The sequence below is a fragment of the Podarcis filfolensis genome, assembly GCF_964270895.1.
Source record: "Podarcis filfolensis genome assembly, chromosome: 16".
NCBI lineage: Eukaryota > Metazoa > Chordata > Lepidosauria > Squamata > Lacertidae > Podarcis > Podarcis filfolensis.
In genome coordinates, this window is record NC_139620.1 from 14,599,249 (window position 1) to 14,624,452 (window position 25,204).

At 50.0% G+C, this 25,204-nt stretch overlaps 1 protein-coding gene across 1 annotated transcript in view; it reads left to right on the plus strand.

Moving 5' to 3' along the window:
- RASGRP2 (RAS guanyl releasing protein 2) overlaps positions 1–25,204 on the plus strand; it is a 41,086-nt gene that overhangs the window by 5,794 nt on the left and 10,088 nt on the right. The window contains exons 2-12 of the mRNA XM_083592016.1: positions 2,142–2,297; positions 4,121–4,223; positions 5,400–5,462; positions 6,139–6,270; positions 6,761–6,911; positions 8,011–8,184; positions 10,236–10,352; positions 11,217–11,498; positions 13,609–13,686; positions 20,739–20,861; positions 21,804–21,919. Of these exons, the coding sequence (XP_083448142.1) occupies positions 2,225–2,297; positions 4,121–4,223; positions 5,400–5,462; positions 6,139–6,270; positions 6,761–6,911; positions 8,011–8,184; positions 10,236–10,352; positions 11,217–11,498; positions 13,609–13,686; positions 20,739–20,861; positions 21,804–21,919 (1,412 nt within the window). The 5' untranslated portion in view covers positions 2,142–2,224. The remainder of the gene's footprint in view (positions 1–2,141; positions 2,298–4,120; positions 4,224–5,399; positions 5,463–6,138; positions 6,271–6,760; positions 6,912–8,010; positions 8,185–10,235; positions 10,353–11,216; positions 11,499–13,608; positions 13,687–20,738; positions 20,862–21,803; positions 21,920–25,204) is intronic.

Sequence of the window (25,204 nt, forward strand, 5' to 3'; positions counted from 1 at the left end):
AACTTGGGTCTCCAGCTGTTTCTGGACTACAACTCCCATCATCCCTAGCTAGCAGAACCAGTGGTCAGGGATGATGGGAATTGTAGTCCCAAAACGACTGGAGAGCCAAGTTTGGGAAACACTGTCGGAAGCCCCTGAAAGATTTTGGTGCCCCCATATATATCTGATTCAAATTTTAAACAAGAATAAACCATCAAATGAAATTTCATTTTTCAAAATGAAATGAAACCTACCGTAAGACGGAAAATAATGTTTATTTTTCTATATTTGTAGAAATAATGTTTATTTTTGTTCAGCTCCACCATAAGGTCTGTAGCAAGTCTGGCAATGGAAACTCTCTGTCGTGCCCACCTTAAGCACATGCTTATTTTGCTTAATCGTTAATCCAGCCTTGCCCGGAAGCCAGCATAGGGCGACAGGAGTTCTAGTACCACAAAAGCTGGAGCCCAGCCCCCACCCCTGTTGCAGAACCAAATATGAACCCTGAGCCTGGGGAAGTTCAGCAGCGAGCCACTGCAACGTGCCGGAGATAGCATTTGAGTTCAGTGTATCGTTAAGGATGAGGATGAAGCAAATGACAAGTCACCCAGTTCCCTTCTTCAAAGAAACAATTATTATATAATCTGCCCCAGCAAGAGCAGCCCCCACTTAAAAGTCGTGGAGTACGATTCTGACATCTTCTGTGGGTGGAAGAGGCTCAACCCAGTGGCTTTCTTCATCCTCTCGCCTGCCCTCAAACGCTGTTTCCTCTCCCCCGTTGCTGTTCTGAGATGACGCTGAGCACTTCCGGGGGGGGGGTGTCCCCCCAAAGCAGCTAGTCCTCAAGAGGCTGTTTTGAATGCTTCAGGGGGGTCCGTGTTGCCTTCAGGGCCCGACTTGCAGAGCTTTCTGGAGCAATAGGCTTTCCACTGTTGGAGGCAGTATGCTGGGGTAGGTGTGCATGGTTTGATCCAGTAAGACTGTCCTCACGGCATTTGGGTGGTGGGGGAAAAGAGAGAGAGATGCCATGACTAGGAGACACAAGGTAGGTTGGGAGCTAAGGAAATGTTGGCATCCCAGAGCAAAGGCAGAAAGTGCCATTCCCAGCTGGCTGACATTCCCACAACCAAACCACGATGGTGACCACTGCCTCTTTTGCACCCTCCAGCTTCTTATCACACCGGCTGGCCTGCCATTTTATTGATTCATTGGTCTATCTGAAAGTATGGAGATCCCACCTTGCACGGCAAAGTGTACTCAAAGCAGGTGGCAAAGGAGAACGGAAACCATAAAATTAAAATTAAAATACAAATAAAGCAATTTGGTTACAAAAACGAACAAAGAGACCCCGAAAGAGCTGGAGATGAAGGCAGTTTAAAATGCCACCTTTTAATAGAATGCAGTTGGAAGAAAGTAACATTTTAAGGGTTTGTTCAAAACCTAACCTAGCACTTCTTGGGGGAGAGGGTTCTATGTACAGGGGCCAGAACTAGAAAGTCCCTGCCTATCATGTCTGCCAGTCTGCTGGGTCTTTATGTCAGATCTGGGAGCAGGGCCTCCTCCTCTTCCTTGCGGCCAGTTGTAAGCCTTGGGCAGACTGGCCATCAGGCAAGCTGATTTCAAGCCACTTGGCTGATGTGCTAATAGTGACCCAGTAACCCAGCATGCTATTAGGTAAAGGTAAAGGGACCCCTGACCATTAGGTCCAGTCGTGACCGACTCTGGGGTTGCGGCGCTCATCTCGCTTTCTTGGCCGAGGGAGCCGGCGTACAGCTTCCGGGTCATGTGTCCAGCATGACTAAGCCGCTTCTGGTGAACCAGAGCAGCGCACGGAAACGCTGTTTACCTTCCGGCCGGAGCGGTACCTATTTATCTACTTGCACTATACTTTCAAACTGCTAGGTTGGCAGGAGCAGGGACCGAGCAACGGGAGCTCACCCCGTCGCGGGGATTTGAACCGCCGACCTTCTGATCGGCAAGTCCTAGGCTCTGTGGTTTAACCCACAGTGCCACCCACGTCCCTGGCATGCTATTAATCTGGGGAAAACCCCCCTCTGGGCTCCTGCACCCACTTCCCCCTGGCTGAGCCCTGAGGGATGGAGAGCACACGCTCCTTTGTAACCTCAGAGATGTCTGAAGCCTCTTTCCTTCTCTCTTTTCAGGTTTTTGCCCTGCTCCCTGGGGATAGCGACCTGCTGGTGGCCGTGTGGCGTCTTTCGCGAGCGAAGGGGATCCGGGAGCCACAATGTCTGAGACTCTGGACCTGGAAAAGGGCTGCACAGTGGATGAGCTTCTGCAGGGCTGCATCGAGGCCTTTGGTAAAGGAGGAGCAGGAGAGGCAGGGAAGGGACAAATGACTGAGGTCTCAGGAGGTGGGGCAGTGGTTTTCTTGGCCTGGCGATGCTCTAAAGCATTGCATTGGTGTACTGACTCTGGAAGTATGGGGATGGCCCCGTGAGATCTCGCGGGAACTCGGACGGCCCCGTGAGATCTCGTGAGGGTATCCCAGAGCCCCTGTGCTGAGTGGGCCTTGCCAGGTAAGCAGGGCAGAGTTGAAAAAAGAGGAATGGCTTTTAAAAGTTACGGACTATGCGTAAATGGCAAAGCTGGCAGCAATATTAAGAGATCAAAATGACAAGCTTTTTATAGAAGAGTGGAGGCCCTTTTTTGGCCTATTTGGACAAGCACTGCAAACAAATGAAATCGCGGGCAGGGTACAAGATAGGAGCGGCAGAAGAAAAAAGATAAAATATTACAGGGGTTTTGGTAATAGAAGAGAATTTGAGAATGCAGTATAAAGGAGTAAAAACACTGTGGAGGGTGGGGGTGGGAAGTCAATGCATGAAACGATGCAACTATTGGATTTGAATTTGTAAAAATTTGGAAATTCGGTAAAAATTGTATCAGAAAATGAAAAGTACTTTCCACGCTGGGAAAACCTGGCACAAAAAAGAGCTTTGAAGCTCTCTGCTGTACATGCATTTAATTTGTGTAGTTTCAACCAGCCAGCCTTCAACTGCTTGCAGTTGAAATCGCTCAAGTTATATGCGCGTAAGATGTGATTGTGCTGCACAAGCCCTCCAGCACCAGAGCCTCAGAAGAGGATGAGCAGGAAAGGGCAGCTGTGCTCATCATGTCCTCCCCTCTTCCTGGGAAAGAGGATGCTGGACCAGACGACCTCCTTTGACCTGATGCAGCTGCTGCTGCTGCTCCTGCTCCAGGGCTCTTTGGATGGTCTTTGATCCCACTTCTGAGCTCCTGAGTGGTCTGAACTGAAGGGTGTGTGTTTATCTAGGACTGTAAACATTACTAGAAGCTGCCTTTGTTCCAAAAGGGACCCAAGGCAGCAGGCATCACCAACAAAAGATAAAAACACTCCTAAAAAGGCCATCACATTAACAAAATTACTTTGGGGTGGGGGAGACAGCAGTAAAAGCTTTCAAAAGCTTTCAAATTGAGCAGGGGAATATATATTTAGGCAAAGGCCTTTTCACTTGTCTCCTGAAACCTTAAAGCAGCAGTGCGGGGGGTGGGGTGGGGTGGCGGCAGTGCGGCAAACCTCATTTGACAGAGGAACATCCCACAAAGTACCCAAAAGGCATTGCCTTTGCCAGTGGCTGTTATGCTCAGTTCCTGCTTGTGGGTCTCCCATGGGGGTGGGATGGGGACCTGGTTGGCCACTCTGAGATGAGGAAACTAGACTAGATGAGCCAATGCCCAGCTCCAGCAGCCTCCTCCTAAGTTCTTACACTTTGGACTACAACTCCCATCAACGCTGACCATCAGCCATACTGTTTGGGGCTGCTGGGAGTTGAAGTCCGAAAGATTTGGAGGTCACCATGTTGGCCATCCTTACAGTGTGCAGGGTGTGATGGAGGGGGGGGAGAGGGGGGGTGGGCGGACTTTGTGGCTGTGGGCCCTGTGGAGCAAGAGGCAGAGTGGGAAATCACAGAATCGTAGAATTGTAGAGTTGGAAGGGACCCCCCAAGGTCATCCAGTCGAACCCCCCGCAAGGCAGCAGTCACAGCTAAAGAATCCCCATCCGACTAATGCTTAAAAACCTCCAAACAAGGATGTTGTTCTTGTTGTTAAATTCCCAGGAGGGACTTGCTCTGACTTGCATTTCTTTTTCTTTTTGCAGACGATGAGGGCAAAGTTCGAGACCCCCAGCTGGTCCGCATGTTCCTCATGATGCACCCCTGGTACATCCCTTCCTCAGAGCTGGCTGCCAAGTTGCTTCAGATATATCCTTCCTTAGCAGCCGGGCAGAATCTCCACACCCAGCCACCAGCATCGTTTCATTCCGCAAATGTCTTGCACTAGGTTTCCCCGTCCTGGTGCTCGCCAGGTGCTTTGAACTGCATCTCCTGTCTGCTCCAGGAAGCATAGTCCTGCTTCCTGGGGGGTGATGGGTGCTGCAGTTCCATAATGTCCAGAAGACACTTAGTGCAGGGGTAGCAAAGGACTTAAGATATATGGATCACTCAGAATCTCCACTGCCAAAAAAACCCCAGGCAGCTTGAGGATACTGGACCTTTCCTCCCTCTCTTCCCACTGCCCTGTTGTGGCTGCAACATTGTGGGATGATGACCATCCAGAAAAAGTGACCGGCCCCCTGAAGCTTGGAGAGTCACTTCCATTTGCAGCTCACAGTGGAAGAGGAATGATTTATGAGCGTTTGGCGCCTCCTCTCTGGAAGCTGCCAATATCTGCTCCTTGGAAAATAACAGCCAGGCTGTTATTTCCCATGTCTTCAAACTGGGTGGTGAAGGGGACAAGGGGAATGTGGGATGAGTGGGCATCTGCCTTTTGGCCCCTACCCTCCCAAGGATGAAAAAAGTAGTTAGTTGCGCTCTCCGCATGGAGCTGGGACTGTGTACATACCATACGTCTAAAGCGCCTTTGGATTCCCAGTGAAGAATTCTGGGAGTTGTAGTTTTCCTCTCACAGAACTACAATTCCCAGCACCCTTAACAGCCTTACCTGAATCTCTCCAGAGTTACCCATTGCCAGGCCCTTGTTGCACCAGCTTTTCTTCCGTTTGTGCATAGTTGTTCTCTCTGTGCCCTGGATCCTTTTCATCGTATTATTTTTTGTGCTTTCTTCTTCACACTTATAAACCACAACAGTGGCAGAATGGGAGACCTCTTTTTATTAGAGCCTGGGGCCTGGTTGCTGACAAAACAGAGTTCCATGCATGAAGGCTGAAACCTCACATGAAGTACAAGTTTCATGCAGGAAGTGAATTTATTTTTTTTTGTGATCATAATTTTAATAGCTTGGATGCAGCTGCAGCACAAAACCTTTGCTCTACCTATTGGATAGTTTGCAGTTTAAAACACCCCCATTGCCCCAAATACCCCACAACACACACACAGTTCCTCCCTCTTTCCCTTTTGCTCCTTAACTCTGCCCTGAACTTATCAGGAGTCTCGCGGGTCAGAAAACAGCTCCCTGCAAGTCAAGACTTGCCACTTGGTCCGGTAGGTGCTGGAGCAGGGAGGGTGGAGTGGTTTGTGGGAAGGCTGCTATGGAGAGAAAATGAGGGGATGGTCTGGACAGTTTGGGGAGTGGGAGGTTGGGGAAGTAACATTTGGGGTTTTTCAGGAAGCCGTTGGTGAACCTGGGACCCCGCAGGAAGGGCAGGTGGGATTCTTAGTTTAGACGTCAGGCCGGAGACTTCCTGTTTTGAAAGTTCCTCACAGTTGAAGCGTAACTGAGAAAATAACCATTCACACTGCAAATGACATTGCACCCAAACAGTGCACTCGCCAACAAACTTACTTTGAAATTTACTTCTTCTTTTCTATTCCCTTATGAATAAAACCTATCAATACTGGTGTGGTTCCCACGGGATGGATGTTCTGTGGGAATAATAGTAATAATAATAATAATAATAATAATAATAATAATAATAATAATATATTTATACCCTGCCCATCTGGCTGGGTTTCCCTAGCCACTCTGGGCCCATCCCAAAGCAAGGTGTTCACAGTGAAAATCATGTGACGCTGCGGCACTTCTGGACTTTGGGGGCTGCCTGGGTATGGGGCAGGGTGGTGGAGAGGTGGCTGCAAATCTTCTGCCCTCCTTGCTTGGAGACAATCTGCTGCCCCCTTCTGACTTTGCCACTGACCATGTCACTCCTGGTTCCGGCAGATACTGGATCTCGGCGTTCCCAGCGGAATTTGACCTAAACCCAGAGCTGGCCGAGCAGATCAAGGAACTGAAGGAGCTTCTGGGCCGGGAAGGGAACCAACGTCACAGCAGCCTCATTGACATAGAGAGCGTGTAGGTAAACAGCGTGGGGCCCCCCACAACAGTCCCTGCCCCCTGTCCTTCCTGGGTTAAGTTCTGGCAGGTTGCATCTGATTCCGGTGTGCGAACCTCAGGCTGTGAGCCTTGCATTCCTGGTGTGCAGCATCCACCGAGTTCTACCCCAGAGCCCTGAGCTCAGCAAGTTGGGAGTAAGTGCAGGGCCTCCTTGGTGGTGGCTCCCTCTGTGGGGCTTGGAATGCAATTCATGGAAGCCAAGGAAAACCTCGCCTTGCATTTAGCTCTGTTGTGCGCCAACTTTCTGCAAGCTGCAGGACTGGCCTCATGGTGGGACTTTAAGGCTGAGATCTGAAAAACTTGGCAATGGCATGCAGCTCTGCCAAGTGCCAGGGATTCGAAGCCAGGCTGGCAGGCGGGCCCTTAGTACCCTTTAGGAGCCAGCTGGTCCCCACCTCTGCTTTTGCACATCCCAGGTAGAGGCTGAACTCTTGCGTCCCCCTTCCAGCCCCACCTACAAGTGGAAGAGGCAAGTCACACAGCGCCAGCCGGTGGCCCAGAAGAAGCGCAAGACGTCCCTTCTCTTCGACCACTTGGAGTCGGGGGAGCTGGCTGAACACCTCACCCACCTGGAGTACCACTCCTTCAGCAAGATCCTGGTAAGATCCATGAAGGTGGTGGTGGCTGAGTCCCTCCTCTCCATCCCGCGTGTGGGTGTTGCTGGGTGGGGCCACGGGTACAGTCATACCTCATGTTATGTTTGCTTCAGGTTGCACGTTTTCAGGTTGCGTTCCGCAGACCGGAAAGGGTTACTTCCGGGTTTCGCCGCTCGCGCATGCGCAGACGTGCAAAATGATGTCACGTGCATGTGCAGAAGCGGCGAATCGCGACCTGCAAACACGCAGACGCGGGTTGCGTTCTGCTCATGTTGCGAATGGGCCTCCGGAACGGATCCCATTTGCAACCAGAGGTACCACTGTATTTAACTGATGTATGCCCTACTTTTTAGGAGAGAAAGCGGCACACAAACATCACCAAACACAATATGAGCACTCTTAAAACAACCCAAACCCGGTGCTGTTTTTCTAGAAAAAGAGGTGACAGAACTCACCACAAACACCTCTTAGAATGGCAATGGCCCTTTCTCCTTGTGTGGTTTCTGGCAACTGGCAATCGTAAGCATTGCTGCCTCTGACCGCGGAGGCAAAGCATAGGTTCTCTGGCAAGTAACCTTCAATAGCCCTCTCCTCCATGAATCTGTCTCATGTTTTATTGCCATTGAGACTGGTGACCACCACGGCCTGGCTGTGTTCTGCTTCTCAACCCACCTCCCTTTCCCTGGAACGACCATCCAGGTCTCTGAGACCAGGCTTGGCTTTTCCACAAAGCCAGGAGTGTCCTTACCCCCCCACCCATCGGATCTTGGGAGCAGGACCAGCCCCTTTTTTTCAGAACGGCCAACCAAATGCCGTAGAGAAGGACCTGAGAGTCAACAGCAGCAACTCTCCGCAGAAGCTTCCTGCCTCCAGGAGTGGAGGCACGACATGAAAGGAAAAGACACGACATGAAAGGAAAATGGATTGGGGAGGGAGGAGGAAATATGCAGGCTCAGGTACAAAATCTTAGTTGCCTCACTGGGTTCGTGTTGGTGTTTTTAAAACAGATGTGCTGTTTTCTGGGCCCTATCGGGGCACCATTCAAACAACTGGCCTCCCTCGGCCTCAGCTGATCTGCTTTCCCCTCTCACCCCCCCGCCAGTTCCAAGACTACCACAGTTTCGTCATGCATGGCTGCACGGTGGACAACCCCATCCTGGAGCGCTTCATCACCCTCTTCAACAGCGTCTCCCAGTGGGTGCAGCTCATGGTGCTCAGCAAGCCCACCGCCCAGCAGCGAGCCCAGGTCATCACTCGCTTCGTCATGGTGGCCCAGGTGAGAAAGGGCGGCGCCCGGAACGTCCTTGCCTTCTGCAACCCTCTTGAGATTGTCACCTGCTTTGGATTTTGAGCCTCTCAAATCAATCAATCAATCAATCAATCAATCAATCAAACCAACCAACCAACCCCTGAACGTAGCCGACTGCCATTCTCATGTTGCCACCCTCTGGATCTCACATGGAGGAAGCACACAAGGAAGGGCTTCAGAGGATGATCTCAGGGTCCAGGATGTTTTATTTGGTGAGAGGCAGTCCTTGGTGTTGTGGTTAAGAGCGGTGGACTCGTAATCTGGGGAACCGGGTTCGCTTCCCCGCTCTTCCACATGCAGCTGCTGGGTGACCTTGGGCCAGTCACACTTCTCTGAAGTCTCTCAGCCTCACTCACCTCACAGAGTGTTTGTTGTGGGGGAGGAAGGGAAAGGAGAATGTTAGCCGCTTTGAGACTCCTTAGGGTAGTGATAAAGCGGGATATCAAAGCCAAACTCTTCTTTTCTTGAGGTGTTGCGCTATCACTGAGCATCCTATGTAAGAGGTTCTAGAGCCCGGATCCTGTATTTTATAACCCTGATTCCTAAAGCCCTATAACCCAGCAGGGACCCAAACTGTGAATTTGTAAACAAGTCCAGATTAGGACAGACGTCTTGATTTTTATACACCAAACGCGAGCTGATGCATTTACCACCCAGGTTTCTTCCAATTCCAAATCCGAGCTCCCCCGTAAACAGACAAACAAACACCAGCCCAGCTGTGATTCCTCCATTGCGAGGGGTTGGACTGGACTCTACAGTTCTGTGATTCAGGTCTTGCCCTGTTTTTCCTGCAGTGCCCTGTCAGCCTGCTTGCCTCCCGGCAACCTCCCCAAAGGTTTCTAAGCGTGAGCGCCTGCAGCCCGGAGCCTCAATTAGTGGGGATGGCAGCTAAATTAATCAAACCTGCTGGCCCTTTGCCTCTCCCTGCTGGACAGTGTGAAGTTCAGAGCAACCTTTTTTCTAGGTCGTTTTTCTTTGAAGAGGAGAGAGAGAGAGAGAAAGCGCACACACGGGAGACTCTCTAAATATCTATTTATACATTCAGAGATTGAGAAGGGGGCGGGAGGTGATCCAGGAGCAGCACAAAACCGCCTGCTCCAGATTATAGCTGGCATCAGAGAGCAGCTGGGGGACCTGGGGCTCCCCTCAAGCGGCCTTTGGGCTACTGCACTTTGCACCTGGACCTCCCGATTTGGGGGGTCTGGGCCCAAGAAGATTAGGGATGGCAGGGAGGGGGAGACTTCCTGCATGTCTTAGGATGCTGGGAAATCAGGTTCCTCAGGTAGGGGTGAAGCAGGGATTCCCCACTCCAGAACAGAGGCAGCGGGGTATAGTGGTTAGTGTTAGGCTGGGACCTGGGAGACCAGGGTTCACATTCCCCACTTGGGCCAGTCTCCGCCTCTCAGCCCAACCCACTCGCAGGGTTGTTGTGGGGGGTTAAATGAGGAGGGAGGAGGAGGAGAAGCACTGTGTAAACCAGAAATCGTGCTCCAGCGGTGCGGCAGCAGCAGGAGGCCCCCTTAGCTAAAGGTGTTACGTACTGAAGTTCTCACCCTGGGCCAGCAGGGGGATACTGTAGATAGTTATGCAAATGCAGGATCGAAAAGTGACGTTCAGTGATTGGATAGTTTTGTATGCAAATGCAGGATCGGAAAGTGGCGTTCAGTGATTGGATAGTTTTAGAAAATGGCAACAGTTGCCATTTTCTAAAACTATCCAATCACTGAACGTCACTTTTCGATCCTGCATTTGCATAAGTATCTACAGTATCCCCCTGCTGGCCCAGGGTGAGAACTTCAGTACGTAACTCCTTTAGCTAACGGGGCCTCCTGCTGCTGCCGCACCGCTGGAGCACGATTTCTGTTCTCATCCTGAAGCAAAGTTCTTAACCTGAGGTACTGTTTCTGGGTTAGTGGAGTCTGTAACCTGAAGCGCCTGTAGCCTGAGGTACCACTGTATTTCTTCCTCTCCTGCCTTGTCCTTCAACCCCCCCCCAACTTCTCACCTTCTGCTCTCAGAGGCTCCTCCAGCTGCAGAATTTCAACACCCTGATGGCCGTGGTGGGGGGGCTCAGCCACAGCTCCATCTCCCGCCTCAAGGAGACCCACAGTTTCGTGAGCCAGGAGACCACCAAGGTAGGTGGTAGTGGTGGTGGGTCTTTTTTGCATTGAGGGGAGAGGCAGGCTGTGTAAGGAGCTCACAGGGGTTGCAGAATCTGTTGGCCAGAGGCTCTCAGCAGGCTCCACACTTGCCTCTCTTGCTGCTGCTTATTCTCTTGCCCGCCCCCCTCCTTGGGCTGGGTCTGCACCCCCCATCCTTAAAGGGAGATGAGAGGGTGTGTGGAACAGATTGATGTTTCGGGTTTTAGATGCTCTGTGGGTGGGGCTGCCTAAAGACCTGCTACTTTGCCTCCCATCCCTCTGGTGCAAAGACACCCTTATCTTTCATTTGTGGGGCTGGGTCAGCCAGCTGCTGGCCTTTGGGAAGGAGGTGTGAGGGCTCTGGCAGGGTCCTAGAGTCCCCCCTCTCTTTCCCAAAGCCTAGTTAGTGCTTTCCCAGCTTTCAGGAGGAGGTGGGAAGGCTCTAGGACCCTGCCAGAGCCTGTGCCTCCTTCCCAAAGCCCACAGCATCACTTGGCTGGCTTTGGGAAGGCAACACAAGCCCTGGGGGGTGGAGAATCAAATTTTGGCCTCACTCCACCCCCACAGTGTGTGGGTTCCATGTTGAAGTACTCTTGCAGTCTGCTTGGTAGGAAAAGTTGGACCTGATCCTCCCCTAGTACAAACTCAGAGCTCCACACCTCTGGCATTTCCTCTGACTTGCCTTATCTACATTTGCCCGTATGTTGGTTGAATAGCAACCATTTGGAAGAAGCAAGTGGCTAGCGCTCATGGGAAGAGCTGGGCTCTCTGGAGGCAGGGCTGCCCCCTCCTCATCCTTCACGCCTGCCTTCAAGGGGCTGTTGTTGTTGACTCTTTGCTTTCCCCTGTCCTGCTCAGGTCTGGGAGTCACTGACGGAACTGCTGACGTCTGTGGGGAACTACAGCCGCTACCGGCGGCGCTTTGCCGAGTGCGTGGGCTTTAAGTTCCCCATCCTGGGAGTCCACCTCAAGGACCTGGTGGCCGTCCACGTGGCCCTCCCCGACTGGCTGGACCGGGCGCACAAGTGCCTCAACGGGAACAAGATGCAGCAGCTGTTCAGCATCCTCAGTGAGCTGGCCATGGTCCAGAGCATCCGTCCGCCCTTTGAGGCCAACCCCGACCTCCTTAACCTCCTCATGGTAAGCTCTGCTTCTGCCTCCCTGCCCTTGGGTGTCCCCACCAGTTTCCAGTCCTAGGAGGGTCCTGGAATGCCAGTGCTTAGAGGTTGCTCCTTCCCATCAATCTCTTCCCTGCCCCACTTCAGATTTCAAGACACTTGGTCATTTTTGTGGGAATGTTGAGGATCGTAGGAGAGGATATATTGATTAAATATTATCCTTCCTCACTCATGCTAGTGAGCTAGTAGCAGGGCACATTCTCTTTTACATAGCAGGAAGCTAGTTGGTAGATTCGTTTGAATCTCTTGAGTTAAGCAGTCCAGTCTGGCTTGTCCAGATTGGATTGTTCCTGGTAAATCCATTTTAAGGTAAAGGTAAAGGGACCCCTGACCATTAGGTCCAGTCGTGGCCGACTCTGGGGTTGCGGCGCTTATCTCACTTTATTGGCCAAGAGAGCCGGTGTACAACTTCCAGGTCATGTGGCCAGCATGACTAAGCCGCTTCTGGCGAACCAGAGCAGCGCACGGAAATGCCGTTTACCTTCCCGCCGGAGCAGTATCTATTTATCTACTTGCACTTTGACGTGCTTTCAAACTGCTAGGTTGGCAGGAGCAGGGACCGAGCAACGGGAGCTCACCCTGTCACGGGGATTCGAACCACCGACCTTCTGATCAGCAAGCCCTAGGCTCTGTGGTTTAACCCACAGCGCCACCCGCATCCCCTTTAGTTCTTAAAAACAATAATGACACAACAGTCTTCTTGAAAAGTAATAATAAGGTTTACTTACATCAGGCTTCCTCAACCTCCGCCCTCCAGATGTTTTTGGCCTACAACTCCCATGATCCCTAGCTAGCAGGGCCGGTGGTCAGGGATGATGGGAATTGTAGTCTCAAAACATCTGGAGGGCTGAGGTTGAGGAAGCCTGACTTACATTCAGTTCACAGAATGATCCTGAAGCCAGGCTTTAGCTTTTAGTTACAGTTACAGAGAAAGGTGTGGATTCATCCTTTTGTGAGGAATGAGCCCATGTGCTGCTGGCTGAGAAACAAGCACACAGCAAAAGCATCAAGGAAGATAGTCAAGAAAGTGAGAGCATCAGGAGAGAAGGGAAGATGGCTGCGTGACCAGCCCTTTTATGGGGTCTCCCAGGCCATGGTCATGCCCAGATATCTAGCTGGTCACACAGGGGGAGGATGCTCCAGACCAGGTGTGACAGGAAGTCCACCTGGCTGGAGCAACATTCCCCTGTGTGTCCACTCTGGGCAAACAGGAAATGTTGTATTTGACTGCTTTTGTGATGTTACATCCCACAATTTTTTTTGGGGGGGGGGTGCAGATTGCTTGCGGTGGCCTCTGGGTCTCCCTTTGCAACGCAGCCCAGTTGCATTTGAGGCAACAGGATGGGGGCCTACAAAACTTCCTCGACAAAGTTTGTTTATTTATTTTAGCTCAGTTGGTAGAGCATGAGACTCTTAGAGTCACGGGTTCGAGTCCCATGTTGAGTGAAAGATTCCTGCATTGCAGTGGGTTGGGCTAGATGACCATACAATACAACCATAGGAAATTTAAAGAGAGACTTCAGTTAGCCATTGTGGGAGAATATGTTCTTACAGTTATTACCTCCATGGACCTGGCCAGAAAAGCCCAGAAAAGTTTTCTGCTGGCATTTAAAAGGTTGAAACAGAAGGAACCTGCTGAATCTCCAGTGACAGAGAGTTCCACTGGTCTGGGCTGGTGGTACAAAAGGCTCTTTTTCTCGTTGTTGTCTGATCAGCCTCACCAACTCAGGAAACGATCAATTACACTCCTGCAGATGATCTTAGTGACTGAGCTGGGATATAAGGACTCAGGCGGCTCCTGAAGCACCCTGGACTTAAATACCCATTTAGTGAGGTGGGGCCCTGCATTGAGCAGTGGGGATCCCATCCTTGCAGTTAGACGTTTTTGGAGAAAGATTGCAACAGATCTAGCAGGAAAGGGAGAAGAGAGAGTCTTGTGGCACTTTCAAGGCTAGCTGTGGACTGGACTGAGGTCAGCCGGCAAACAGAACATTTTCTATACAAAACGGGGACAACTCTAATATTGGAAACAGCAAGTCTCAAGCTCTGACTTTGCTTTGTGTGTGTCTCAGGTCTCCCTGGATCAGTACCAGACAGAAGAGGAGATCTACCAGCTCTCTCTGCAGCGGGAGCCCCGGAACAAATCCACGGTAAGCCCCTAATGATACTGGCAGGATCGAGACGGGGCCCGAATCAAAGCAGCCCTAGTGTGTGTGGGAAATGGCAGCGGAAGAGGAGTGTGTGTTTTTTCCTCATCCCCTTGCCACCTTGTAACTGCCAGCTGAGAGACAATGCAGTGCAGTGGTTAGAGTGTCAGACCAGGACCTGGGAGACCAGGGTTCAAATCCCCCACTTGGCGATGAGGCTCACTGGGTGACCTGGGGGGGCAGTCCCTGCATCTTGGCCTAACCCCACCTCACAGGGTTGTTGTTTGGGGGATTAAATGAGGAGAGGGGGAGAACCATGTATGCTGCTACCTTCAGCTGTCTGGAGAAAAGGGTGTGGTATATAACTGCAATCAATCAATCAATCAATCAATCAGGGATGGGTGTGAGTGTGTGTGTGTGTGTGTGTGAGAGAGAGAGAGAGAGAGAGAGAGAGAGAGAGAGAGAGGGAGAGAGAGGTGGATCGTGCCCAGGTGAGAACCTGTGAAACCCCACAATCTTTCCTTCTTTGGGTCTGAGTCCTCGACCTGCCACTTGAGGCCTTGGCCTCATATCTCCATGGCGGAGCTCCTGCCATTGCATTCAGGCAGCCACAGGTTCAATCTCCAGGATCTCAGTTTCAGGATCAGGATATATTTTGGAATATATATACATAAACACACACACACACACACACACATGCAGTGCTTTTTTTCTTAAAAATTTTTTAGGGGTACTCTCATTTTCCTACTCATATTGAAATACTGCCCTTCAATGAGCTCAAACTTAGATTCACAAAATGGTTAGGGGTATGCATACCCCTGCATTTCCCCGGAAAAAAGCACTGTATATATGGAATGAATGGGGGAGGAGGCAGAGGGGAAGAGGGAGCTGTTTTGAATTAGACCATCAGTCTGTATTTACTACTGAGAATGCATAAATAAAGACTGTTCGGAAAAAGAGGAAGAGCAGGGGAGTCATTGCTGGGCTGGGCAGGTCATTGGTCGATGGCTCAGGACAAGGCAGCGCCTTCTATCCCTGGCGTGACCCTGAGTGACCCCCTCTGGCCTCCTTGGGAGCCGAGCATGATATGAGCATTGCAAATGGATTTGACATCTGGAGAGAGGAAGGGGGAAGAGCAGAAACTGCTGCAACAGGGGCAGCAAGAGAGTTAAAAAACACTTAAAGGGACAGGATCATAGAATCGCAGAGTTGGACGGGACCACGAGAGTCATTTAGTCCATGGGTAGGCAAACTAAGGCCCGGGGGCCGAATCCAGCCCAATTGCCATCTCAGTCTGGCCCGCGGACGGTCCGGGAATCAGCGTGTTTTTACATGAGTAGAATGTGTCCTACTTAAAATGCATCTCTGGGTTATTTGTGGGGCATAGGAATTCATTCTCCCCCCCCCCAAAAAAATAGTCCGGCCCCCCACAAGGTCTGAGGGACAGTGGACTGGCCCCCTGCTGAAAAAGTTTGCTGACCCCTGACTAGTCCAACCCCTTGCAATGCAGGAATCACAGCTAAGGTGTTCTTAACAGATGCCCATCTGACTGCTGCTTAAAAACCACCAGTGAAGGAGAGTCCACCCCCTTCCCAGGTTGTCCATTCCACTGTCAAACAGCTTTTGCCCTCCGAAAACTATTCCTGATATTTACTTAGAATTTCTTTTCTTGTTATTTGGTTGGGGTCTTTCCCTCTGGAGCAGCAGAAAACAAGCTTGCTCTCTCTTCCCAGCGACAGCTCTTCAGATATTTCAAGCCTGCTATCGCATCCCCTCTCAGGCACACACTTGCATGAAGAGTGCCTATGTTTAATTTATATAGAATCATAGAATTGTAGAGTTGGAAGGGGCCAAGAGGGTCATCTAGTCCAACCCCCTGCAATGCAGGGATCTTTTGCTCCACTTGGGGCTTGAACCTACGACCCTGAGATTAACATGCTCTACCCACTGAGAAATGAACAGGGTGGAGGCCCTGAAGTGGGCAGCATCACATCCACACTGTGCTTTGCAGTCTCCTATAAGCAAATAATAGTTTTTGAAGTTCTGAAAAGGGTGGGTGGGTGAGGAGATCTGGGGCTCGCTGCAAGAAGTCCAGGTCCAATCTCTAACAACACCCCTGCTGTATGGCAAGAAGGTCCAGGGTCAGTTCTGCTTGTTGGGTTCTGCTTTCTTTTTGAGGAGGGGCACCTGGAGAGTCAAGGGAAGTGGGTGGTGCTGTGGTCTAAACACCTGAGCCTTGGGCTTGCCGATCAGAAGGTCGGCGGTTCGAATCCCCGCAACGGGATGAGCTCCTGTTGTTCGGTTGCCAACCTAGCAGTTTGAAAGCACGTCAGAGTGCAAGTAGATAAATAGGTACTGCTCTGGCGGGAAGGTAAACGGCGTTTCCATGCGCTGCTCTGGTTTTGCCAGAAGCAGCTTAGTCATGGCGGCCACATGACCCGGAAGCTGTCTGCGGACAAACGCCGGCGCCCTCAGCCTATAGAGCGAGATGAACGCACAACCCCAGAGTCTTCCGTGACTGGACCTAATGGTCAGGGGTACCTTTACTTTTACCTTTTACCTGGAGAGTCAGGGCACTTTTGCAATACTTTACGTACAAAGATGCAAGTGGAGACAAACGGCCTAACCAGGCAGAGGGCCCTCTTGGTAGTGGTGCCCACCCTGTGGAACGCCCTCCCATCAGATGGCAAGGAAATAAACAACTATCTTACTTTTAGAAGACATCTGATGGGCAGGGTATAAATAATGAATTATTATTATTATTACTAAGCTCTTCTAGGAGGTAACTGATCCACCCCCCTGCCCACATCAGCTCTCTTGCATTCAACAAGGCACTTGTTTATTATTGGCATCTGATAGGCAGCCCAAGAAATTAGGGTTCTCTGATGGGCAGCTGTCAATCAAACTTCCAGTCTTCCCCAACCTGCGGCTTTCCAGACGTTTTGGACTATAAGTCCCACCAGCCCCCCCAACAACACACTGTCTGGGGGGTTGATGGAAGTTGTAGTCCATAACATCTGGAAAACCCCAGGTTGAGGAGGCCTGAGCTAGGTGGTCTACTTCTGTCTTTCTGCTTGCCCTCTGCAGAAAAGGCCACCTTTAATTCCTCCCAACCTTCTTTACCTGTTAAGGTCGGGGGGGGGGCGGAGGGAGTCACCTTCCAAACTCTAGGAGGGCCCAACTAGGGTGGTGTTAATTAAAATTCAGGTGCCTGCTTTTTTGCTTTTCTTCTTTTTTTTTTACTGTGTAAAAGCAAAAGAAAACCTCAGCAGCCTTGCTGAGGGGGTGGGTGGGTACCATGTTCTCTCCCTGCCAAGAGCTGCCTCTCCAAAGCTTGCCTTTGCATTTCCAAGGAGGCTGCAGCAGCTCCCAGGGTATTTTCCCTTGAGATGCAACTAGCACCTTCAGAGAGTTAAACTCCTCGATCCCAAGGCTATTTGCATATCCAGCCTCCTAAAAAAACAAAACCCTGTGCATGTTAAGCACATCCAGACAATTAACTTTGCACAAGATTCCTGCTCTTTAATTTCCCTTAAGAGACCTCAGCTGAACATTCCAGCCTTGTTAGAATTATTTCTCCCCAAAGCCCAACTCTGACCAGCCACTGTTACATTCAGGTAAAGCTTTTGCGACTGCCCTATCCTATCTGTGCCCTCCTTTCTCTGGCGGGTAATGTCTTGCAAAGGATTGCTTCTGGGGTGGGGAGGGGTTGGGGGCTCAAGGGCTGTTGCCAGACTCTGCACATGCTCAGAGGTGTCAGCCTGACTTGGAAAGCAAGTTTGGGGTCACTGAGCCCTGGTTCAAAACCTGGGCTTCCACTTTGTCCTTCTGTCCCCCCGCCCACCCCAAAAGGAATTCTTCTACCCTCTCTTTTTTCCATTTTTTTTTAAACTGAAGCTTTGTCATAATACAGTACGATAAAAAAACCAAACTGATCTAAATGAGAAAAAAAGAGAAAAGAAAATGCAAAGTTATAGAACCATAGAATTGTAGAGATGGAAGGAGCCTTGAGGATCATCTAACCTTGGTGTTTTCAGGTTGATCTTAACTCTTGTCTCTTGCAGAAAGGGGTGGACTCTCCCAGCTCTCAACTGGCAGCTTCCCTTTCTTCTCCCAGCCTTCCACTCTAGAAGATGTTCCCTTCCCTGCCTCTCGCACAGGGCCCTTCATCAACCATCCATCACTTTCTCAACAGCAACCCAGAAGGAATTCCTCTACCCTCTATATAGTGTTCAGATTGTTGGCGCTCATCCTGGGCAGCTTTTTAGCCACAGATGTGCCACACACACGCAGGGACGCGCGTGGCGCTGTGGGTTAAACCACAGAGCCTAGGACTTGCCAATCAGAAGGTCGGCGGTTCGAATCCCCACGACAGGGTGAGCTCCCGTTGCTCAGTCCCAGCTCCTGCCAACCTAGCAGTTCGAAAGCACATCAAAGTGCAAGTAGATAAATAGGTACCGCTCCAGCGGGAAGGTAAATGGCTTAGTCATGCTGGCCACATGACCCGGAAGCTGTACACCAGCTCCCTTGGCCAGTAAAGCGAGATGAGCACTGCAACCCCAGAGTCGGCCACAACTGGACCTAATGGTCAGGGGTCCCTTTACCTTTATGCCACACACACACCCGGCCACCCAGTGGCCATAAGGATCAGTTCTGAGCAGTGTAAGAACATCAGGACATCAGAAGAGTCCTGCTGGATGAGGCCAGTGGCCCATGTAGCCCAGCAGCCTGTTCTCCCAGCAGCCAGCCAGATGCCCTAATGGGAAACTGGCATAGCAGGACTTGGGCACAAGAGCCCTCTCCCCTCCTGCCCTTTCCAGCAATTGGCATCACTGCCTCCAACTATGGAGGCAAAGCAGAGCCGTCATGGCTAGCAGCTATCAATAACTCTTTCCATGAATTTATCTAATCCTGTTTTTAAAGCCACCCAAGTGCAACTGGGATAGCTCAGTTGGTAGAGCACGAGACTCTTAAGCTCAGGGCTGTGAGTTCGAGCCCCACGTTGGGTAAAATATTCCTGCATTGCAGGGGGTTGGACTAGATGGGTTCTTGTGGTCCCTTCCAACTCTGCAGTTCTATGGTGGCCACCACTGCCTCCTGGGGTATATTGTGTGTGTGTGTTTGTGTACGTGTATATCTGTGTGCATTAATGCCGGGATGGTGTTGGGGCCTGAATTTAACCATCCTTCCCAGCCTATCCCAGGCTTCCTCCCTTGGGGATCCGCTTCCTGTGGTCAGGGAACAGAAGCCACCGGATACAACTGTATGTTTGCGATCGAGCTCTGCTGCTGCTTCTCCTTCTGACCCCACCTCCCCCCACTCCCACCGACAGCTCTTGAAAAAAATTGTCCCATCTGCACTTTTAAGCAAACCAAACCTGGCTTTGCACTTCCTGTGGATTGACATGCAGATCTGAACCCGTTTATCCCTTTGCTTTTCCGCACTTCTCCAAATTGAGCAATATAGCTCTTGCTCAGAAGACGCAAAGTGCTGCATTTTAGGATAAAATGCAGGAGAAAGGTTTTTCTTTTCTTTTTTTGGAAATAATTTTTATTGTTTTACAAAATAAATCACACAATTAACACAGTTAAATTTTGAAATGAAACAAGATTTTTCCAAATCTTAGGATTTCCCTCCTCCTCTCCGTTGATCCTTTAAATATCTTAATCAACTGCATATTATAGTTCATCCAAATTATGGTCTTTCAGGAGGCAGTTAATATTTCGGGGGAGAAATGCAAAGAAAATTTGTGTATTTTGTGAAAAAATGACGTTAGTACAAAAGTTTGTGCCCTAAAAACCATGGAATGCTGCAGAAACGGAAAACAAGGGGAGCATGTGAGAAATTGTCACAGGCCAGAAACAGATTGCTCTGTCCCTCCCTCCCCCTAACTGCCCTCTTGGTGGTGGGGCAGCCCTAGGGGTGCTGCCTAGAAGGGGTGGTCAGGGGGCTGCCCAAAGGGGGGTGTCGCTTGGCCAGAGCGCTAGGACCCAAGGAGTTGGGTGGCGCGGTTGCTGAAGGGTGTGGGGAACCCGGGTTCAAGGGCTGCTCCTTGAAGTGGGCTGAGGGTGGTTGGATGAGCATCCTCCATGTCTCCATCTCACCTTCTTCCAGGTGTGTAATGAGGATAAAAACAGGTCTCTCTCTCTGAACTCCTTGGACGAAATATAATGAAGGCAAACATGGGGGGAGTTGCGTCCCTTCTGCACTCCACCCCAGCGCCAGCCGCCTCTTAATGCAGCACATGTGGCCCCTGCAGATTTTAGTTTAGTGAAAAGGCAGGTAAGAGGTGGGCACGATAGAAGTTTATAAAATCATGCACGGCAGGGAGAAAGTGGATAGAGAGAAGTTACTTCTCCACGTCGCGTAATACTAGAACTCGTGGGCTTCCAATGAAGCTGAATATTAGAAGGTTTGGGAGAGAGAGAAAAGAAAGGACTTCTTCACAGAGCACACAGTTAAACTGCGGAACTCACTGCCACAGGAAGCAGTGATGACCACCGACTTGGATGGCTTTAAAGGAGGATTGGGCAGATTTGTGGATGACGAGGAGGCTATCTGCAGCTACTAGCCTTGATGGCTATTCTTTTGCTGCCACATTGGGAGGCAGCAGTGCTTCTGAACCCCAGTAGGGCAGAGGGACCTTGTGCTCAGATCCTGCTTGTGGGTTTCCCAGAAGAGTCATCTGGTTGGCCACTATGAGAACAGGATGTTGGGCTTAGACGGGCACCGACCTGATCCAGCCATGGGGCTCTTTTTATTTTGTTCTGCTTTTTGTGCTGAGCTGCATTCCTGAGTTTTCGTGGTTTATCTCCTTGCTGCTGTTTTTTCCAAATGGCATTTCTCTCCTGTTTCTAAACTCCTTCTGTACAAGTGTGTTTCTGGATTGTGAACCTGCTATTTTTAAAACGGCTAAATTTCTGGAGAATGGGATATTGTAGGGTGGTTGTTTTTTTGTTTTGTTTTTTAAGTATGTAAGCTATTTTGGGGGAATAAAAGGCAGCAGAGACATATTTTGAATGAATGAATAGTTTCACTTTCTCCTTCTCCCGCAGCCTTCCAGCCCCACGTCCTCCACCCCCCCACCCCAGCCCGTGGTCATTGAGGAGTGGGCATCAGTGCCCAAACCCAAACCGGACCAGGCGATTGTGCGGAAGCACATTGAGAAGATGGTTGAGGTAGGACTTGGGGTGGGTGGGGAGTAGCAGAGGGAGGGAAGGGTGTGCAGAGGAAGATCCTGGTGATGGTTAAATCCAGGAGGAATCTAGACACATATAAAAAAAGCATTGTGAAAATGCTTTTTTAAAAAAACAGTTTGAAAAAAAGATATTGAATTTGCCATAGCTCACCATCGCCATCTAGTGTCACATTTGTATAATGCACTTTATAGCATACTTAAAACGTTTTGTTTGCTGAGTCCCAGATAATACATTAGAGGCTCCTCAGGTCTGGAGGCTCATCGTAGGGACAAGTGACTTTTTTTGTTAAAAGTTGAGCAATTTCACATTTGAGTTCTTTGAGGACTCATGTGGGGATGCTACCCAGAACCAGTGATTTTTATTTATCTTGTCCCCAAGGCCTTGGACTTTGTCTCATGCCATTGTTATTTGCCTCGGTTCTTCACATTCCCTTCCTGTGAAAATCATTTTGGACATAAAACTTAGGGAACAAGTTGTGCTATCATAAGGTTTTAAATGATAATTTTAGGTTATATGTTAGTGACTAAGTTTTAATTTATATATTTTTTAACTGTTGCTGTATCTGTATTGTCCCTGTTTATACCTAATTGCAAATTCAAATGTATCCCTATGATACATAGGAATGACTTCCATGCTATTGTATGTGGGCTAGAACTGGTCTGTGACCGAAATAATAAAATTCAATTCAAGTTTGGGCACAGGGATTTGCCCTCTTATCTTCCATTGTGAAGACAGACGCAAATAATACATGTGGCTTCTCTGCAAACTCCTTCTCCTCCTTTAGCACTCCTTAGACTCCCTTGTCATCCAAAGGTGAGGGGCAGAAACATAGCCAGGGATTTTCAGGGGGCAGTGTGGGTGATTATATTGGGTACACTTCAGTGATGTCTTGCTTCCAACTTACCCCCATCTCCCTTTCAGTCCGTCTTCAGGAACTTTGATGTGGATGGAGACGGGCACATTTCCCAGGAAGAGTTCAAGATCATCCGGAATAACTTCCCGTACCTGTGCAAATTTGGAGACCTGGATGAAAATCAGTGAGTTGCCCCTCAGGCAGGTTCAAACCAGCCTGAGTCTCGAACAACTTCCATCCCGCCCCAAATGTCATCCTTACCTGCCCTGTTTGTTTGTTTCTTATATATTAATTACTAGGTTAGGTAAAGGTAAAGGGACCCCTGACCATTAGGTCCAGTCATGGCCGACTGGGGTTGCGGCGCTCATCTCGCTTTCTTGGCCGAGGGAGCCGGCGTACAGCTTCTGGGTCATGTGGCCAGCATGACTAAGCCGCTTCTGGTGAACCAGAGCAGAGCATGGAAACACCGTTTACCTTCCCGCTGGAGCGGTACCTATTTATCTATTTGCACTTTGACGTGCTTTCGAACTGCTAGGTTGGCAGGAGCAGGGACCGAGCAACGGGAGCTCACCCCGTCGCGGGGATTCGAGCCGTGACCTTCTGATCCTCAAGTCCTAGGCTCTGTGGTTTAACCCACAGTGCCACCTGCATTCCTAATTAATAAATCACGTTAGTCCTAATTATTATTCACCCCATCTTTTTGTTTCCGTTTAGAAGCACCCAAAGTGGCTTGCATCAAAAATACAAAAGCTTAACCATGGCATTACCATTGAAACTCAGAACTTGGGCATTTGAGTTCCTGAGTTCAGTTTGAGAAACAATAGTTTTCAAAAATGGATGCCGGCCTCCAATGGTCCACCCACATTTCCGTTTCTCCCGTGATTTCAAGTCGTGGTTTTATTTCCTTGTCCTGCCACTTTCCTGCCTGTGGAGTTTGAGAAGGAGCCACTCTGAAGTCTTGAGGAGAGTGAGAGATGAACGCAGCCAAGTTAAGAGGCTTGTGTGTCACCTTTAAAGATTAACAGGTTGCCTGCGGCAGACGGTTGGACCACAGTCTGCTCCATCAGATATGCTTGTAGCCGTAATTATTGTGGTTTGTGTCCTATGTAAAAAGGCACCTGACCCAGACCTGCTTTTGAGCGTGGGTGTATCGTAGAATCGTACAGCTGGAAGGGACACTAAGGGTCATTTAGTCCAACCCCATGCAGTGTATCGTTGGGGTGGCTCCAAGCTGCTTATGGTGCGCACATCTCAAACTCCTGGTTTGGTTTTGCCGTTTGGGTCACGCCTTTCTCCAAGTTGTGCAAACGTGACAGTTTTGATTGGAGAAAATGACTGTAGATCTTGCAGGAGATTGTCCCACCCCACCCCCCGGTCACGGAGAGAGAGAGAGGGATAGAAGGAAGCCGGTTTTGAGGTTTCAGGGGCAGATAAACTTTTAGCTCTCTCTTTTTTAAAAAAAAAAGTTTTCTGACCCAAGTTGCGCCTTGAACTTTTGTGCAAATAAGGAACTGGGAACCCGCTTCAGCTCTGGTTGTCAAAATAAACCTGTTTGCCTTTTGCACAAACCTCTTTCTTGTTTTTGCTGCCGTGGATGAACACAGAAGTTCATCCTTGCAAAATTGTTTTGAAGAAGCAGGAGGGCTGTTTGAAAGCTTGAGCTGTTTTTTCCTGAAGTGTGTTCTTACACCTCTCTCTCTTTCTCTCTCTCTCCACACACACACACACACACACACACACACACACACACACACACACTTTTCTGCTTTGTGATCAGAGTCAACTTTGCAAAACGAATCTTGATACCACTTGAATTTTTGTGTGTGTGTGTGTGTGTGTTGTGGGGCAGGGAGTGTAGAGAGACATGGGGGGGTGAATTGCATGTTCCTTCTGGCAGAGTTGGAGTTTGCTTCCCTTCCTTGGGAGAGGACCAGGGCACCCTGGCTCTCAGCCCACCCTGCGAGCTTCCTCTGGGACTGAGCGACTCAAAACTACGACAGCCCCAGAGTCCTCCTTACAGGCCCCAAACACCAACATCGCTCCTTATTTGGTGACCTGCCTCTCTTGCCTGCTCTGCTTCACTACAGCCACCTCCACCCCAAAACTCTCTCTCTCTGTGTGTGTGTGCAGAGGAGCGGGTGACGTGGGGGACCTTTCCTCACTCACTCTCTGAATCTCTGTGGTTTCCGGGGCTGCCTCCACCCTGCCTCTCAGTGTGTGGGAACTGGGAGGGGCAAGGCGTGGCAGGGATAGTGGCTGCCTCTTCACAAAACATTGTGTTCAAAGGCTGCCCTATATTTGCCCTCAGGGACACCTAAAGACATGGCCCTCCCCTACCTCCCCACCTGAGAACCCACCCCACCCCCTTGTGCAGCTGGGGCTTATTTTCCAAACAGAGAGGGGCACCCCCTTTCTGGGGTGTGGGTCTGATCTGTGGCTGCTCTCAGGGTTGGGGAGGGAAAATAACTCCGCCCCCCACTCCCTGTGCTAAGACAAGCAATACAGTGGTACCTTGGGTTACAGACGCTTCAGGTTACAGATGCTTCAGGTTACAGACTCCGCTAACCCAGAAATAGTACCTCAGGTTAAGAACTTTGCTTCAGGATGAGAACAGAAATCACGCGGCGGCAGCGAGAGGCCCCATTAGCTAAAGTGGTACCTCAGGTTAAGAACAGTTTCAGGTTAAGAACGGACCTCCAGAACGAATTAAGTTCTTAACCTGAGGTACCACTGTAGTTTAAGGGTGGTCTGGCGGTGGCAGAGCTGAGCTAAATCGGAGCAACGCTTTGGTCATTTATTTGTCTGCTTGCTGCCTTAGTGGCCTCCCTTTCGAAACAAAGTGTGTGGGTCTCTCCCACCCTTCCCTTTTGTCCTCACAACAACCCTACGAGGTAGGCGAGGCTGAAAGAATGTGACTGGCTTCTATGGGCCACTCGGTGAATCACTGGCTGGAATGGGGAATTGAACTCTGGTCCTCCCTCCTAGTTCTAACCCTGCTTTCTAAGGTGCTTTCCAAGCAACGGTCCAAGCATTTTTGCCTTTGGCCCACTTTTCCCCATGAAAAACATGCTCTTTAGTGCTAAATCGGAACAAACAGCAATCTGTGAAAAACTCCTTTGTTCCAATTTAGCACTAAAGCACAGGTTTTCCCGGGGGTGGGGTGGGGAATGATGGGTCAAACAGAAATGTTGATGAGCCCTAATCTAAGGGTGTGGAGATCTCCTCTATTCTGTTGAAGGCTGCATCCCCTCAACATTAATTTGTATGTGGGGGAGGGTGGGGGTCTAGACTACAAAGTGCCTAGGGCCCTCCCACCTTTTGTTCTGCCCTACACCTTCTCTCTCTCTGGCAAGTGAAGCCAGGATGTCCCCGTCCTGGAATAGCCATCGCTAGTGAACCAGACTCGGCAATCTTGGCTACAGGAGTCATTTGAGATTCTTGTGAATAATTTGGAATCCAGGAGCACCCC